The sequence below is a fragment of the Pipistrellus hanaki genome (assembly GCF_964339955.1).
Source record: "Pipistrellus hanaki genome assembly, chromosome: 13".
NCBI classification, from domain to species: Eukaryota; Metazoa; Chordata; class Mammalia; order Chiroptera; family Vespertilionidae; genus Pipistrellus; species Pipistrellus hanaki.
The window spans coordinates 38,434,964-38,454,040 of NC_140515.1; the positions used below are offsets into that span (position 1 = coordinate 38,434,964).

At 35.6% G+C, this 19,077-nt stretch overlaps 1 protein-coding gene across 9 annotated transcripts in view; it reads right to left on the reverse strand.

Moving 5' to 3' along the window:
- Positions 1 to 19,077, reverse strand: part of ANKRD28 (ankyrin repeat domain 28) — a gene marked incomplete at its 3' end in the record, with an annotated part of 121,413 nt that overhangs the window by 58,337 nt on the left and 43,999 nt on the right. For 5 of the 9 annotated variants that reach the window (XM_084903293.1, XM_084903297.1, XM_084903294.1 and 2 more), the window contains 2 exons: positions 15,923 to 16,006; positions 2,615 to 2,693 (listed from right to left, as the gene is read on the reverse strand). In XM_084903293.1, the coding sequence (XP_084759419.1) occupies positions 2,615 to 2,693; positions 15,923 to 16,006 (163 nt within the window). The other 4 variants (XR_014796726.1, XM_084903295.1, XM_084903292.1 and 1 more) reach the window with 2 other exon arrangements.

Genomic DNA, 19,077 nt, shown 5'->3' on the forward strand with positions numbered 1-19,077 from the left:
AGTCTCTGTAGTAAGATGGCATACAGAGACTGTATTCTTAACTCTGTTATAATTTTACCCCACACACATATTATCCCCTTAGCCCCACCATTTAGTAAAATTTGTGTAGGCAGTGACTTTATAATCAGTAGCACAACTTTCAGCCATAAATCTCTAAATGCTTTAGTTTCCTTACAGTTAAGAGGACAAAAAGAAATAAATGAAAAAACTAAATTTAGCATAGTATTTGAGATAATAGAAAGTAATCAGTTTCCTCTTACACCCCATTCAATAATAATTGTGAAATTAATACTACTAAATGGGGCCTAAACAGGCAGTCGTCCGAGGGGGGGTCCCAGATTGAAGAGGGTGCAGGCTGGGCTTAGGGATACCACCCCCTTTCCCCTACACCTTGCACAATTTCATGCACTGGGCCTCTAGTAAAATTAATAAAAACCATGTCACACCAATCAATACTCTCCATTGTTTTTTAACATCACTTTAAGGGCCAGAGTCTTGACCATAGTCTACAAAATCACACATGATCTGGGGCCTTGACATCTCTCTGCTTCATTTCCTACTGTTCCTTTTGCCTATCCCCAATCATGCTGCCACCTCATGACATTTGTTCTTGATGTTCTCTCAATTTCCTCTAAATATCTGCATGGCATGCAAGGCTTGCTTCCTTATTTTCTTCAGTTATCTTCTCAAATGTGTTATCATTAATCCTTTCCTAATAACACAATATAAAATTGCAACTGACTCCACCCAATATACTATTCTAATTTTGTCATGGCAATTATCACCACAAAACAAATTATATATTAACTTGTTACTGTTTTCCCCAAGCATAACTACATGAAGGCTGGTACTTCATCTATTTTACTCACTGCTCTACCCATAGTACCTAGAATAGTGCCTAATATAGGAACATGCTCTTAAAATATTTGTTGAGGAAAGGAAGGAAAAAATATAAAAGGAAAAAATCTAAAACTAAATCAAAAAGACAAAATTACAACCAGAGAAAAGCTGACAGAGACAGATGGAGATCCAACGTAGTAGAAAAACACATGTAGAAAATTTTACTGATAAAAAAGCATACAGAAATGGAATATTCAAAGATTTAATGGAAGATATAAATGAAATAAAAATATGAATTTCAGAACTAAAAGTGCAGTTTCATATTATGTTCCAGGGAAAATAATCACTAGATTTTGCCTAATGAAGTTAGTACTGAATTTCAGAAATAAAGAATTGATTCCTGCAGGCATCTAGGCAGAAGAGAAGTGACCATAGTGTTGGTGGGTGGTGTGGGGGGATGAAAATGATAAGCAGAGAAGAACTTGATCTAAGACTTTCAATCAAATCTAGAAGACACTGCAGTAACATCTGCAAAACTTTGAGGAAAAAGTGTGAATTGAGAATTTTATTACTAAACAATCTACCCTTCGGCTAAAAAAGACAATAGTCCCAAATAAATAAGATACCAGGAAATATGGCATTCATGAGTTACTGAAAATATGAAGACAAAAATTACTTGATGATAATGTCTAGTCAACCAAGAGATGTAAAAATAAAAATCTTGGGAATAGAAAAACTATGATTAAAGACAGAGGGTGTGTGGAGGGCTGGGGTAGGGTAAACAGTAGGAATCTATATATATAAATGCCTAAGTGACCATTAGGACTGAATGACAACCGGCTGTTAGCTGCTAGCTATGACTTGCACTGACCCAGACCTTGCTGCTGGGGCCCTGATAGCCCCGAATCTGGTTCACCCGCACCCAGACCCAGACAGGAGGGAGGAGGGAGTCCGATTCCTTGCACAATTGGCTGCTGGTTAGTTTGTTGTTGGGGCCAATCTCCTGCGGTCTCTCCCTTCAGCCAGCCGCCCCCACCCCCATTGGGGGGGGGGGGGCAGCTGGCCAACCTACTGTGGTCCCTCCCCTAGCCAGCCAACCTCTCACAGTTCTTCCCCCCAGTAGGCCAGACACCTCCGTGCCGGCCCCCCGCCCCCCCCCCCCCAATTAGCCCTAATCATTGGCCAGGCAGAGGGACTCCACCCATGCACAAATTCATATACCAGGCCTCTAGTTACGATAAGACAGAATGTAAAGTCATAATTCCTGGCAATGAAAACACAAGAGTGAAACAAATTAGAGGTGATTTCCTAACTTCTCAATAGAAAATAATCAAAACCTAAACCACAAACATGGTAGAGCATGGTTTTATAGAATGATTTTAACCTTTTTATACTCTATTTTTAATTTTAAAGAAATATTTTAGGAACATATACCTATGTGGTCAATGAGGCCCACTATGAATACTCTATTTAACACCCTATCTTATATAAGGCCCATTATTCTCATCAACTTTTTCATTTTCCTATAGCACTTATCACCTTCTAACACACTATAAAATTTACAGCCCATTTTTCTTTATTAGAATATACTTTCCACAAAGTACACTAACCTCTGTAATATTATAGTACCTGGCACATCATATGAGATCAATGTTTGTAGAATGAACAAATAAGTTTCAGCTTATTAAACAAATATGAAGAAAGTTAATTAGGTTTATAAACATTAAGACAAAAATATGCATGATGTGCTCTTATTATATAGAGCTTACCATACCAGATAAAATAAGCAGTTCAATGATCTCTGCATCTCCAAGATAGGCAGCAGCATGCAGTGGAGTTCTTTTTTCACTGTCCTGTGATAAGAAGGAAAGGTGGCACATGAATTTTCATATAAAGTTTATTTTAATATTTAAAAAATATATATTTTATTGATTTTTTTTACAGAAAGAAGGAGAGAAACAGAGTTAGAAACCTCGATGAGAGAGAAACATCAATCAGCGGCCTCCTGCGCGCACACAACCCCCCCCCCCCACCCTTCCGGATGTGCCCACAACCAAGGTACATGCCTTTGACTGGAATTGAACCTGGGATCTTTCAGTCCACAGGCCAACACTCTATCCACTGAGCCAAACCCGGTTTTGGCTCATTTTAATATTTTTTAAATGAAGAAAAACCACTTAACTATTTCTACAATTCTAGTTTAGCCTGCAAATCCCAAAGTATTTCCTTGCTAAGAAAAAAGAAAAGAAAAAAAAAAAGTGGCTTTAAAAGAATGGTATAAAGTGCAGGCAAGAATTAAAGGGGGGAAAAAATCGAAGATGACAAAAATAGCTTTTTAGCATGGCTGGTGTGGCTCAGTGGTTGAGCAACAATCTATGAACCAAGGAGTCACTGTTCCATTTCAGGTCAGGGTACATGTCTGGGTTGTGGGCTTGATCCCCAAAAGGGGACATGCAGGAGGTAGCCAATCAATGATTCTCTTTCATCATTGATGTTTGTATCTCTTTCTTTCTTCTCTCTGAAATCAATAAACACGTATTTAAAAAATTTTTAAAAAAGATCTAGCTTTTTAGACTTCTTTTGAATAAAGATACCTAAGCTTCTAATATACACAGGCAAATTTTCTTTACTTTATCCTGCACTCCCAGCCTCCCATCAATATATTTTCATAATTTTACAGTTTATAGAAGTGTTGACTTAACTAAATTAAAAAAATCTTTAGAAACCAAAATTTTTCCTTATGAAAATGTTTCCATGAGTGGCCATAGTGGCAAAAAAGGGAAATTACCTCTGAGATCTGAAATTATCCCTTTCCAATTCCATTTTTGGCTCTTAGTATATATTTCTACCTTCCTAAATACCAAAAATACAGTTTTCCAAATCTTCCTTCTGACTTATGTACTTCTCCCCTCAAACAATAATGTTCTCCAGTTTGAGAAGCAACATCTTAGAGTAAAGTCATATTTCAGGATTTTTAATTCATATTTCCAACTCATCTAAAGTTACAACAGTGTTGCTGACTTAGTTGCATCTGAGAAAACTATTCATTTAGAAAAAATCATTTAGAAATTTACATCTGGTGTGTTTTTTTTGGTGTGTGTTTTTTTAATTATAGGCTTTTGTGATGAATTGTTAGTTGTTTTCAGTAGCGCCTTTCCCCTTTGTCCAGAGGAATAAAGTTTTAGCAGAGAATACACTACTAGGCTGCCTTGAAGTGCTGTTACTTAGTGTGGAACAGTGGTATAATAATGGAAGTGAAACGCACAACTTTCAGGTCATCTTCAACTAAAAAGAGAACCACCTTAGAGATAGACTAATACTTTCCCACTTCCCATAGGCTGGAAGGCAGATGTGAAACTAAGCCAGCTTTGACTATGCAGAGGTAGGCCAATATCCAAGAAGTATTTCAAGCAACACGATCCCAAATGACCTTATAGAGCAGAGTTGCTCTACAATCCTGGACCACAATTTCTCTTAATAGTCTGGAAGTTAAACTTCTTTGTATTTTGGAGTCTCCTACCATATCAGATTATAACTGTCAAGATTTAAAATAATCAAAAAAAATATTTTACATAACTTTCTAGTTTGGCAATACCCTAATTACTCTAAGAAAGAATAAACTACTGAGAATAGATTAGGAAAAATACCGCTAGTCAAAAGAGGTTTAAAATATTCATAGAAAATTTAAAAAAAGGCTTAGCTGTAATATAACAAGATATTATAAAGCTGCAACAGTTATCATTGGATCACCATACACTTCTTCATATAATTTTAATATATTAGCGAGACTATTTTTGTCCCTATAATAATAATAGCAGGTGCTCCAGTACAGGGAGACTGGTCTAGTGGCTAAGAGTTATTATCTCTCTAACCACAATGAATTTACACACTTTTTTTTTTATTCCAATATGTGCAAATAGAATTCTTTGCACAGAAATTACTGAACAATTAGTCATTGAAAAAGCTAAAACTGAACCACTAAAATATCAGACTTTATTGAAAGCTTAGTCCTAATTTAGTCATTTTAATAAAAGGATCCTTGGCTTAAGGCTTTTCAGTGTTAATCATTAAACAGCAAACTTCCCCAGAGTGTTTAAAATATCATCAGACATACTCAAATTGAAAAACATGTCTACTACACAGGATAAACCCTGCACACAGCACACACACAGTGGTCATTTATGTGTGAGGGATGTCCGGAATCCTATGACTCAATGTCTTGAATATTATTCATGCATTTAATGACTCATGGATAAGTTTTCCCGCTCTAAAAAGCAATTAAACTAACAACAAGACACCCATGAAAAACACACATGGTGTCAAAACAAGCCAGAGGAAAATCATTTGGGCAAAAAATGAAAAAGGATCCCAAGTCAAATTTATAGAAAATATTTCTTTTGGTCGAGAATATGTTTGTATATTTTCAGAAAACAACTCCGAGACCATGTGGATTCTGACAAAAGAGAGGAAGTGACAGGACCACTCCAACCATGAAGACAGAAGAGAAGCAGTACAGAGATGGAAGATGCTGACAACGCCTTGCCATAATAACAGTCAGCAGCTGTGTATCACTGCAGGTTGCCCAAGACCAAACCAGAGAGGGTGAAACCTGCATTACCACCATTTGTCCACCATCCAGGACTGAAATAGCATGGCTGACATGTACACATAAGGAGCTGTTTGACATTGAAATTGGGTCTCAAAAGAACTGTTGGCCCAGAAAGAAACTCACTACAGACTGATTCATATGCCTTTCAGCATAACGATTATTGCTTGTCTCATTTTTGATTCTTGACATGATTGATCTCACTCATCTAGGGGAAATGGTGAACAACATAGACTGATGAACAAGAACAGACCCAGAGATAAGGAGCCATGGGTCAGACTGTTGGATCTCAAAGGAAGGGTGGGGATAAAAGGGAGAGATCAACCAAAGGACTTATGTGCATACATATGAGCCTAACCAGTGGTCAAGGACAATAGGGGGTGGGGGCATGAGTGGGGAAGGGTGGGGAATTAAATAGGGGGTTGAGGACAAATATGTGATACCTTAATCAATAAAGAAATTAAAAAAATAAATAAAAATAAAAAGCAAATTAAAAATAAAGGAATAAATTGTTCCATTAAAACCTAACCTGTAAACTTTAAATTTAATCCAGCTAAATATTAAAACTTGGGCAACAAAATATTTAAGATTCATTTCAATAAAATTTATTAAAATTAAGAAATGATTATGCCCTTACATACAATAATTCCATTTCATGGAACTCTTTTTAGATAAAGATATTCCTATTTGTGTGCAAATAATAGCTTAGGTATATTTACTGATCATCATAGGAAGCAATATGATGGGAACAATGTAAATGCCCACCAATAGGGGAATGGTTATCTAGAATATGAAACACAAGCTATTAACCAACCTTCATTTAACTGACTCATGTGATCAAACAATATTTTCTGTTTCCTGAATAAAACTAATGGAGACTTTGGCACCCCATGTATTTTGACTATTAGATTACCACTAATAAGACCTTGTACTTATAATTCAAGGAAGACAACATTAAACTCCTGTCAGTGACTCCACATTGTCAATGAAACGTCTGTGGCCCAATTTTTAAAAAATGGTTGGGAAATACACTTGTTATAGCAAAATGCTTAAAGATCACTATTTATGATTCCCTCTGTCAGACTTTGATAAGCTTATCAACTACCAGTTCTGAATATTACCAGATGAGAGGCCTTGTGCTTATACAATCATATAATTAAATACTGTGTCAGCGGTCTGCATCCAATTCCAATGTGTGGGGGTTTCCCATCTGTACATCCAAGCAATGCTCCAACATGAACTGAGGTGCCCACGATTCAACTCAATGTTGACACTATCTCCAGGAGATAGCACCAGATCCTACAGATTATGGCTTCAATCCTACAAAGACTGCCCCTTTATCCATGGTTCTGCTTTCCGCAGTTTTAGTTACCCATGGTCAACCTTGGTACAAAAATATTACATAGAAAATTACAGAAACCAATTCATACATTTTAATTTGCATGCAGTTCTGAGTAGCATGATGGAATCTTACACCACCCATCCTGGGAAGTGAATCACCCCTTTGTCCGCCATAGTTCCGCTGCCAGGCTGTTAGCCACTTGGTAGTTATCTCCATTATCAGATCAACTGCCTTGATATTTCAATGCTTGTGTTTAAGTAACCCTTATCTTACTTACTAATGGCCCCAAAGCATAATAGTAATGCTGACAATTCAGATGTGCCAAGAAGTGGTAAATTGCTTCCTTTAAGTGAGAAGGTGAGTTCAGTACAGTAAGATATGCTGAGTCAGGAAGGAGTGTGGAAGAGCACGGGTAAAAAATACGTATGACTGACCTCTCCAGTACCCAGCATAGTAACTGGCCCATATGTGTCAAGGGAATGAACCCACATAGACAACACTGGCAAAAAACTAAACTGGACATTAAGAAAACTGGGTTCTGCCGAAACCGGTTTGGCTCAATAGATAGAGCGTCGGCTTGGGGACTGAAAGGTCCCGGGTTCGATTCTGGTCAAGGGCATGTGCCTTGGTTGCGGGCATATCCCCAGTGGAGGGTGTGCAAGAGGCAGCAGATCGATGATGACACTCTCTCATCGATGTTTCTAACTCTCTATCTCTCTCCCTTCCTCTCTGTACAAAATCAATAAAATATATTAAAAAAAAAAAAAAAAGAAAGAAAACTGGGTTCTTATGCTATCTCTGCTAAATCAAGTGACCAATTTAAATAAACTCTAAGGGCCTTAGTTTCCCCTCATCTATAACAGATATGATTTAATTTCTGGATCTCCAAGATCACTTTCCCAACTATCCTAAAAAATGGAAGGCATGGTTTTTACCTTGGGGAAAATTCTATTTATAGAATCTAGATATTAATTCATGTTGTAATCTAGATATTGTTCCATCAGTAGTAATATTAAAAAGAAAAATCCATAGAGCATGCTAATTTAAATACTAAATTTAATTTCTTCTACAAATTTAGCAGTAATCAAATACTCCTAAGCCAAGGCTTACTTGCTTTTCATAATAAAAAAAAAAAAATCACCAAAATTATACATCAATACCAGGTCCTACAAAATAAAAGTAGAGGTGGTGCCATCTATAATTTGGCAGTTTTAATTATCAAACCAACACAGCTGTTTAGAAAACTAATATATAGAATTTCTACTTCAGAAATACTGCTGGACTATAATAGAAAATTGCCATTTCACAAAGCAAGTGAAGTTTAAGTCTGAAAATACTCAGTGGAATGCCAGTCAGCTGTTTCAATCAATAAAATGCTTCTCAATGGCTTTCACAGAGCTTCGTACATTTTTAACAGGCATATTTCCCTGAGTTCTGGGAGAACACAGGAGAAAGAATTCTGAAGAGTAACAGAGGGTAGAGAGTAGAAGCAGAGAATCCCAGAGAACTGTAGAATACCCACCTGTATACTCAGCTAAGTACTGAGCGACACATGTATGTTAGACTACTACCTGAGAATGGTGAAAAGAACTATCCAAAATAATTCAAGTAGTTGTTTCCAAGCACTTTTTCCTTATCATCCTGACCCAGGAGCCTTTTAAAATATTTCCCCCCCTATGAAATTCTAATACTGCTGAGTATCTAACTTACACAACTTTGGCACTTTTGAGGGCCATAAATCATTGTAACATATAAGATGTTTTTTACACATTCATTCATTCATTCATTCATTCTCTCCACCCCCTCTTCCCCCTAAAATAAGTTTTGCTAACTTTGAGGTGATATCACTCCCAATGAGAACAAATGGGTCAGAGGGAAGACAATCCTATTCCTACTAGGTAGGCTGGAAAAACTCTTCATTCCTATAGCACTGGGTAGAATACTATGAAAAGTCTTACCTCAGCAGTAGAGAATTAGCATATATTAAAATGAAATAATTTAACATTTACAATAGGAACAAAATTTGTAAAATATGGATATGGATAAATCTTACAAAGATGTAAAAGGCCACGCAGAGTGAAATTACAAAATTTGCTGAGAAATTAAAAATTACCAAATAAACTGAGAGATATCACTTGTTCCTGATTCAAAAGACTCAAATATTGTTAAGATGTTAAATTTTTCCAACTTGATCTATAGATCAACACAACCCCAATTTTATTTTTCCCCTAGAAATTGATATGAATGAATCTTGAAATAATTATGAATTTTAAAATTCATATGGAAACCCAAAGAGAACTGAGAACAGCCAAAACAATTCTGAAAGAAAAAAAAAAGTTAGCAATTTCAAGACGCACAGTATCATAACATCATGGAATTGGCATTAAGCTAGACCAGTGGTGGGCAAACTCATTAGTCAACAGAGCCAAATACCAACAGTATAACGATAGAAATTTCTTTTGAGAGCCAAAAACCCGATTTCTGCGCATGGGCCACGAATTTCAATCGTACTGTACGTGAGCGCCCACATATGGTATTTTGAGTAAGAGCCATACTCAAGGGACCAAAGAGCCGCATGTGACTCGCGAGCCACAGTTTGACGACCACTGCCCTAGACAAATACTAATACATCAATGGAACATAACAAAGTCCATAAATAGATCCTCACATATATGGACAACTGACTTTTGATAAAGATGCAAAGACAATTCAATGAAGAAAAGTAGTACGGCCTTTAAATAAGTATTTTTAGTTGTTAAGCCTTACAGAGGATTTTTTTTAAGAAAGAGTAGAAGGGAGGAAGGAAGAGAGAGAGAGAGAAAGAAAAAGAGACAGAGAGACAGAGACAGAGAGAGAGGGATTGATTGGTTGTGGATACCAGGTACATGCCCTTGCTCATGACCTTTGATACACAGGCTGATTTTCTAACCACTGATCCAAACCAGCCAGGGCTAAATAAGTATTTTAATAATTGGATATATCCATATATAACAAAGCAAACTTTAACATATGCCTTGCACCATATACAAATACTAATTCAAAAAAGATTATAGATCTAAATGTAATATTTATAACTACAAAACTTCTAGAAGGTTTAAGAAAAATCTATGTGACACTAAGATTTTTTTAGATACAATGCCAAACCAAGATCCATAAAAGAATGTGATAAATTAGAATTTATCAAAATTTAAAACTTCTGCTTTTCAAATAAAAACTCTTAAAATGAAAATATAGCCAAAGACTGAGGAGTTGCATCCAGAACATATAAAGAACTCTCAAAACCCAAGAGGAAGAAGACAATACATAAGAAAAGGAATCCAGCCTGGACCGGTTTGGCTCAATGGATAGAGTGTTGGCCTGGGGACTGAAAGGTCCCGGGTTCGATTCCGGCCAAGGGCATGTACCTTGGTTGAGGACACATCCCCAGTGTGTGTGTGTGTGTGTGTGTGTGTGTGCGCGCGCGCGCGCGCGCGCAAAAGGCAGCTGGTCGATGTTTCTCTCTCATCGACGTTTCTAACTCTGTCCCTCTCAATTCCTCTCTGTGTAAAATCAATAAAATATATTAAAAGAAAAAAAAAGAAAAGGAATCCAGCAAAAACACTTGAAAAGACATTTCACCAAAGAAGAAATGCAGATTGCTAAGAGGTATGTGAAAGATGTTCAACATTATTAGTTATCCCAGAAAATGCAAATGAAAACCATAATGAAATATGTTTTTTAATAGTGTTTAAGATAATAAAACACTGACCATACCAAATATTTGTGAGGATGTGGAAAACCTGGAATTCTTACATTTTCTTGATGGGAATGTATAATGAATGGTACAATCAGTTTGGAAATAGTTGTAGTGTCTTAAACAGTTAAATGTACACCTACTACCAAACGGTCAGACCATATCACTACTAGATAATTACTCAAGAAAAAAGGAAAACATATATTCATACAAAGACTTGTATACAAATGCCCACAGTAGCTTTATCTTTAATAGATGAAAAGGGAAATAACTGAAATATTAATTGGTAGGCCAGGGGAAAAAACAAGTTATGTATATCGATACAATGGAATACACTGAGGTTTTGTGCACTCTGTACAACAGGAAGGAATAAACTACCAATAGATGCCACAACATGAATGAATCTCGAAATAATTATGGTGTGAAAAAAGCTAGACAGCCCGGCTGGTGTGGCTCAGTGGTTGAGCATCGACCTATAACCAGGTTATGGTTCGAACCCAGTTGGGCACATGCGTGGGTTGCAGTCTCGATCCCCAGTGCAGGAAACAGCTAAACAATCATTCTCTCCCATCACTGATGTTTCTATCTCTCCGCCCCCCCGCTTCTTTCCTCTCTGAAATCAATAAAAAAAAAATTTTTTTTTTTAAATGTAGACAAAAAAGAGACATATTGTATAACTTCACTTTTATAAAATTAATTTACAGGGACACAAAGCAGATCAGAGATTAGGGACAAATGAAATTATACATTTTAAATATATGCAATTTATTATATGTCAACTATACCTCAATAAAACAAAACAAAAATTGCTAAGGTGCTGAGACCTATCAGATTATTTAGTAACTTCAGCTCAGTCTGATATTTAGGGCATTAATTTATAACATTCTTATCTCCAATTTACTTTTTTATTTCCCCAGTAACTGAAGTCCTATTCTGCTTCCTTACTGATCCTAAAGACATTTAACTTTCCGAGTTTCAGTTTTATTACCTGTTAGTGGAATAAAAATGTTAACCTACCAACTTTACAAGATTCTTTTGTGAATTGAATCAAGTAACATAAAAAGGTTTGGGCATGTAATTGAAATAAAATTATACAATTAATAACAATTTATATCACTCTGGATAGAGAAAAAAATTTCTACTTGTAGAAAATAATCTTCTCATAAAGTCAGACTTTTAATCTGAAATGTGTTATTAATATCTCAGCTTGAATTATTTGGGCTCTACAACATGGCATTAAAGTCTAATAGATCCTAGGAAAAGGCATTTTATTATTATTATTTAACATCCTGAAGATCATTAATGTAATCCCACACATTTTACAACAAAAGAAAAGTGAGTCTTAAAGAAGTTAAAAGGATTTGCTCAAGTAGTACAGCTAATAAGACTGGAAGGATACAAGTCTTTGATGTTTTATTTCAATTGTTCTTTTCACTATATATACACCATTTTGCCTTTAAATTTTTGACCGTTTCACCATTTTGGTTTACAGTGCTTCTTCCACATCCAAGTAGTTTTCCAAACTGAAAGTCATTAAAAGTCTTCTATTAGGTTCCCTATCCAAACAACTATTTCCCTTTATTCCTTCCTATGAAAGTGATGTTTTTCTCCAGATATGGAATATAATCAGTGATGATAATTCCATATTCTCACCTCAGCAGATGAACCAGGCAACGAACAATGACTAATATAAGCAAAGAGCTAATCCCAGTCTACCTTTGCGGGTGGCATAGTTCAAAGTGGGCCTGTAACTTATGGAACTTTGGGAAAAGTGTTGTGGAGATTCTGAAAAAGATGTTTTGGGTTGATTAGAGAAAGAAAATGTATAGGGAGAGTCCCCTTTCCACTTTCTTTGGTCTCATTACAGTTGTCATGAGTACACGATACAACAGTCATCTAACATGAGGCGAGAGCTGAAAGTCTCACAGACAATATCACCCAGAGCTCTGACATTACTACCTTAACCAACCCCTAAATCACCTTGCTCTGGCTCATATTATTATATGATCAAAAAACCTGTATGTAGCCAGGCAGTCAATTATTTGTGGCCTAAAAACACAAATATAAAACTCCAGTATTTCCTAGTGAAATCATTTTACCTAGCTTCTACAAAAACTTCCTTCTCAGACTAAATATTACGAAGACATAATATTTTAAATTCAACTTTTGTTAACAATCAATTAGGTATATTATTAAGAAAAATGGTATTTAGTGGCTCACTGTAGTTCAATAACTTCAGGATACGACTGAAGAAACTAATCTAAAATAACAACAATGTTCATTTAACAGAATAAAAACTATCTGAAACACTTAATCCGTCCAGAAATTTGTTTGAAAAATGTAAGTTTCAAAAAGTCAGACATTATTCTCAAATACATATCTAACTTATTTTAGAAAAACACCATTGTCACACAGCCATAAACCTTAAAAATATTTTATTATCCATCAAGAGTCAGTGGATATTATATGACAAAACAGTGTAAGTTTTATTACACACACACACATCTCTTAAAATCTGATGTGATTCATTATCACAGAGGGCAGAAAGAGAAAAAGCAAAGTATTAACTTGAATTAGAAGAATGGCAAAGATTTAACAAATCTTACAATTATGACAATACTCTCAACTTATGAGTCACAAGAAAAAAGGCCTAAAAGCAACCATAAAAAAGTTCGTCAAAATCCCATAAATCACTGAATGCAATAGAGGGGTCATCCTCAAGAAGGGCCTACTAATTTGAAGAACAGAACTAACTTAACTTAGCTTCCAGTTCTGGTCCAAGTTTCAGAGCAAGGGAACAAGTTAGGAGATGTTAAGAAATTATGATTAAAAGTGAGTAAAGAAAGGAATCTGTAAGTACAGGCTAAAAATCATAAAAGTTAGGGGACACAGGGGTAACACACTAGCTATCTATAATAATAAAAGCATAATATGCTGATTAGACTGGACATCTTTCTGGATGTCCTTCATTCTGGACAAAGCTACAGTGGGCGGAGGCCAAGGCCCCTGCACGAATTTCGTGCATCTGGCTTATAGTACATATGTAATAGCTTCCAAGGACATCACAGCAGAATAAACTGACGCTCAAAAATGATTCTGAATAAAAATTTTAAAATTTATGATAATTTAATTAATATAGTAGAAAAGCAATGTTGACTATAATAAGACTTGTAATGATTGACAAATTAACCATCATGGTAAGTAGAATTATAGTCCAAACTTTCTCACCAAGATATGATTTGCTAGTACTAAAAACAACAACAAACCACCACAAAAAAACAAAACCTAGAGTTAAACAGAACAAAAAGCTGTTTCCTCCTATTCATAAGTCATTATTTTCTATCTTACAAAAAGTAGGCTCTCCAGGATATCTCAGTTAAAGTGACCAGGCACTTCATTTAAACTAAAAATAAAAATTAAGAAAATCCTGAATTAGATGCATGTTTCCAATAAATATAAACTTAAAAAGCTTCACTTAAGAAAGTTTAAGGGGAGCCGGGACCGGTTTGGCTCAGTGGATAGAGCGTCGGCCTGCGGACTGAAAGGTCCCGGGTTTGATTCCGGACAAGGGCATGTACCTTGGTTGCGGGCACATCCCCAGTGGGGGGTGTGCAAGAGGCAGCTGATCGATGGTTCTCTCTCATCAATGTTTCTAACTTTCTATCTCTCTCTTCCTCTCTGTGAAAAATCAAAAAAAATATATATTAAAAAAAAAAAAAAAAAAAAGAACGTTTAAGGGGAAAATGTTGGATGAAAAAAGGTGAAAGAATTCACGGGAGGGAAAAAAAAAAAAAAAGCATTACCCATAGACATAGACAACAGTGTAGTGATGGCCAGAGAGAAGGGGGGATGGGGGCTGGATGGAGTGGGCAAAGGGTGGGAAATGGGGGACATCTGTAATACAGTCAACAATTTTTCAAATAAGTAAAAAAAATTTTTTTAAATTAAGTAAAAAACTAAAAGCTTTGGGAGAAAAAGAAAATGTATTAGGAATAATCTTTTAGGAAATATGACGATAGCATTTTGATCAATACCCAATGCTAGATGAACAATTTTAGCTAAAGATTCAAATCTATTCAAATAACCCACCTTTAAAATATCAAATAAATACTTTTTACATCTATTTAACATTAAGTGGTCACAGTAATGTTGCATGAAAGAATGGAAGAAAGATGAGAGTTCAAAATGAGCTTTCAGGGTTTTCTTAGAATTACCAATCCTTTCCAGGTCATTTGTTTTAGTGTTGCTATAGTGACTCTATGAATCATGATCTTTCCTCCACACTCTGTAATTCAGAGGACTAATGAATTTGACATTATAGTAAACCAGAGGCCTGGTGCACAAATTCATGCACAGGTGGGATCCCTCTGCCTAGCCAGCAATCGGGGCTGATCAGGCCCGAATGGGGCCCATTGGGACAGCCAGCTGGGGGTGGGGTGGGGAAGACTGCAGAAAGTTGACCAGCAGCAGGAGGTTGGCTGTAGGAGTGCACTGACCACCAGGGAGCAGCTCCTGCATTGAGCGTCTGCCCCCTGGTGGTCAGTGCACATCATAACTACTGGTCGGTCATCCAGTCGTAGCAGTCGCTTAGGCTTTTATATATAGATAGATATAGATGATATAGATATATAGATATAGATTATCTATTTTCAGGCTCAGTTTAGTAAATTAAAGAAATTACTGGCCACTGGAATACACACAGAGAGGAAATTTATCCATATATTCATTTTTTTCTAAAACTCTCCCTATGCCAGTTCTGAATTTCAAATCCACTGTATTTTAAGTTGGAGACTTTTCAAACAATGTGTCATTCTTTATTTTACTAAGAGACTAACAGATGAGTCTTCGTATATGTTTACCAGAATTATTTACAGAAAAATTTGATCTTATAATCTAGTTAGATATAATATAAATTTAATAAAAATGTCTTTATTTCGAGTTCACAAAAAAGAACCCTCATTTGAAATACATATAAGAAATGAACAGTGAAGTGTCAAGATGTCTACAACTTACTTTCAAATGGGATTCAGTAGAAGAAAATATATATATATATGTACATGTAAAAAAAAAAAAAAATATATATATATATATATATATACACACACATACACACACACACACACACACACTCTGTGTAAATTGGATAAAGCAAATGTGGCAAAATATATTCAGAGTATTTTTTCAACTTTTCTGTGAAAAATTTCAAAGTAATTCTCTTGTATTTTAGTCATTACTCTGAATATATGCCCAGTCCCTTCCTTTTTTGCTCCAAGATGCTTCTTAACCTCATTTAAAACAACTGTTACAGAATTATTATGTCTTTTTAACAAGAAAAATAACTCTAGGAAAAAGATTTTAAAAGTAGGCTTAAAGGCATGTATCAGTGAATTAATTGTTTTACCTGAAAGTTAACATCTTCTTTCTTAAATATTAGTGCTCGAACTTCATCAGGATCTCCATTAAATATAGCTTGCACCAGTGATGGCTAAAATATAAGAGTAATAAAAATATTAATCACAGCACATGGATGATTCTAAAGATATTTCCATATAACTTTTAAAATTATTTTTAATACTAACCCGAGGATATGTTTTTACTTATTTATTTACAGAGAGGAAGGGGGGAGAGGGAGAGAAGTAAAGGAAGAGGGAGAAAGGGAGAAAGAGAGAGAGACAGAGACAGACAGACAGGGCGAAACATCAATGTGAAAGAGAAACATAGACTGGTTGCTTCCCACATGAGCCCCGACTGGGGATCGCACCCAAAACCTTTTGGTGTATGGGACAATGCTCCCACCTGGCCAGGCTCCACATAACTTCTCAATCTAAAAATTTTCTTCCCTATAGCAACAATAATCATTTGGTTTCTTCTATTAACCAAAAGTTTCATGAAGTCAAATCACATAATCACATGAAAATATAAGATTCCTCCTTGTGGGGGTGGGGATGGGGGAAAGGCCTAATTTTAAAAAATCAATTAAAAATTACCAAAACTAGGTGATATAACAAGTGCAAGCCTTTTATATATATATATATATATATATATATATATATATATATATATATATATATATATATAAAAGAAAGTTATTGTCAAATACAAGGGTGAAATCTCAATGTCTACTTTTTGGGCACAACTTATCAAACAATAAGTTTGACAAGTTTGAGGCTCAGCAAAGAAGGCCTCTTTGAAAAATTCTGTTTGTGGCATCAAAGTATTTGCATGGGTCAGCATTGCATGTATAAAGATATAAATCCAAAGAAAAGCTGTCAATTGATGAAAATCACTACTATTTGGAGACCAAAAATAATTGTATACCCGATCAAGAGGCAAACACGTGCATGTCTAAATATAACAATTTCTCAATCAATGATATGGCCTCTTTGATAAGATATCATATTATACCAGTCAAATAAAGAAGCCAATTGACAACATTAAAAATAAGGTTAAGAATAAAGTCTGAGTCTTTTCCTATAAAAAGTCTTGCATGTAAATACATTTAATTCATTACAGAAAAGACCATGCCTCGGTGTTGCTGGCAGTAGTCAACCTTTCCTAAAATATAGAGCTCTTCATTCTTATTACATCAGTTTTAAAACCACAAAATGAAAACAGAAACATGGTTGCCACAACTACTATTCTCAATTATTTTTAAAAATTTTTTAAAGAGATTAAAAGATAGCAAATAAAATTTAAAATGTTATCTAAACATCTGAAAAAGTAAAACTCAGAGATGTGTGCATTTTATATTGCATACTTATACATCTACATTGTTTTTATTTGGGTTTTTAATTAAAATAGTGGAAACCAACTTTATTCTTAAAAAATAAAATTTATTCTACTAGTTCAGTAGAATATAGTAAATGTATAAACTCTTATATCTTACCAATACATTCCCAGAAGGTGGAGCATGTAGGGATTTATTTTCCTGTGGCAATTTAGAAATGAATGCAGGAGATTCATCTTCTACCTCCTCCAAAACAACAATACACACTCGACTCATTCGCTCTTTTAAAACACTAGATTCCCAGCTATGTAAAAAAAGTCACAGTTGGAAGAGCACAAGTAGTTTTTCCTCCTTTTCTGTATGACACTTAGAATCATTCTTTGAACAGCACAGCTGTGTGGGTTTTTTTTTAAAGTTAATAAGTACTACCGGAAAAACTGAAGTTTAAAATTATGACTACATAACTTATAACTTCCTAAAACCAACAAAATTCAGTTATTTTCTGTTGGGTAATTGCAATACTTAAAAGAAATTTCACATCAACATGCCAATTAACTAAAAAGGAGTACTAGCTCATTTAAAAATATTTTTCCTCTACCAAAATAGTCATATTGCTCTGTCTTAGAAATTTACTTGCATAAAAAGATCATTGTTTTGGGTGATACCACCACGCAATGCAGAATGAAATGAGAAACAACTGCTGTGACAGAGATAATTACAGCTATACCCACTCTTGCTTGCAAGGTCATATAGTTACCAGTAGCTGGCTTGCTTATAATTGAAAATTAAAATTAAACTCTCATTATTCTGTTTCCACTTCTAATTTGTCTTCATTTCTTCAGCTTCACTGCTTAATACAGACACTATCCAGAAAAAGAAAAGAAACAACATCTAGAGCTCAGCACAAATTTTTTAAATGCAGCTCAGAGGTTGACAATTCCTTCTGTGTTTGGGAAAGAAAAAAAACACAACACTCTGCATTAATAGCAAAGCTGCAGTACATTTACATGCGATGAGTCAGATCACGAGAGACAATAGGACTCTTGGTACTAGAATACAGCTTGATTAATCCAGATATTCCTTATAATAGAGGAAACACAGATAGCTTTATTCCCATCGATAGCATGAGCAAGGCAGAGCGTTCATTCTTTCTTCATCAGGCAGTTGTCTGTGGCTGCTCCAGCAAAAGGGCACAGACACCAGGCAGAAATGGTGCTAGCGGGAATCCTAATAGAACAGGCAGCGCCGGGAAGGAATCAGAAGACATTTGAGCTCAAATTACCGCTTCAGGCTTTTCATTTAAAAAAAAGAGAGAGAGAGAGAAAACCCCAGTAGTTTATCATTCCAGTGTTTCCTTTGATCTCCACATGAATACAGCTTCCACTAAATAGTCTTCATTCAGAGGAAAAAACAGCAGACTGTGCATCTTCTTTGAGCCAACTACTTTATTCAATCATCTGCCTCGGTGCCAATACAGTTTCCTTCCACTGTGAAAACCGCTACAGTTATCCTTTTCAGTAGATTTCAGATGCTTCCCTGGTACTCAGATGATCTTGCAAAACACCACCGACACCTCCAAACGAGTAGGTCCTTAAACAATATCTATAGAACTTCAGGACTGGCTCCACAGACGCATTCCAACTGAGCAACAGTCTGAACAGCAAAGACTGCAGTACCGCAGAATGAAATGCCTAGTAATGCTCACATGTTACACTTACCAGAGATCTGAGCTACTGCTCGAGATGTAACTTCCTCTAGCAGTAGAAAAAACAGTGCACTTGGACTGCCTTCACAATTAGAAGGTTCATGCCAGTTCTGTGACTAATCCA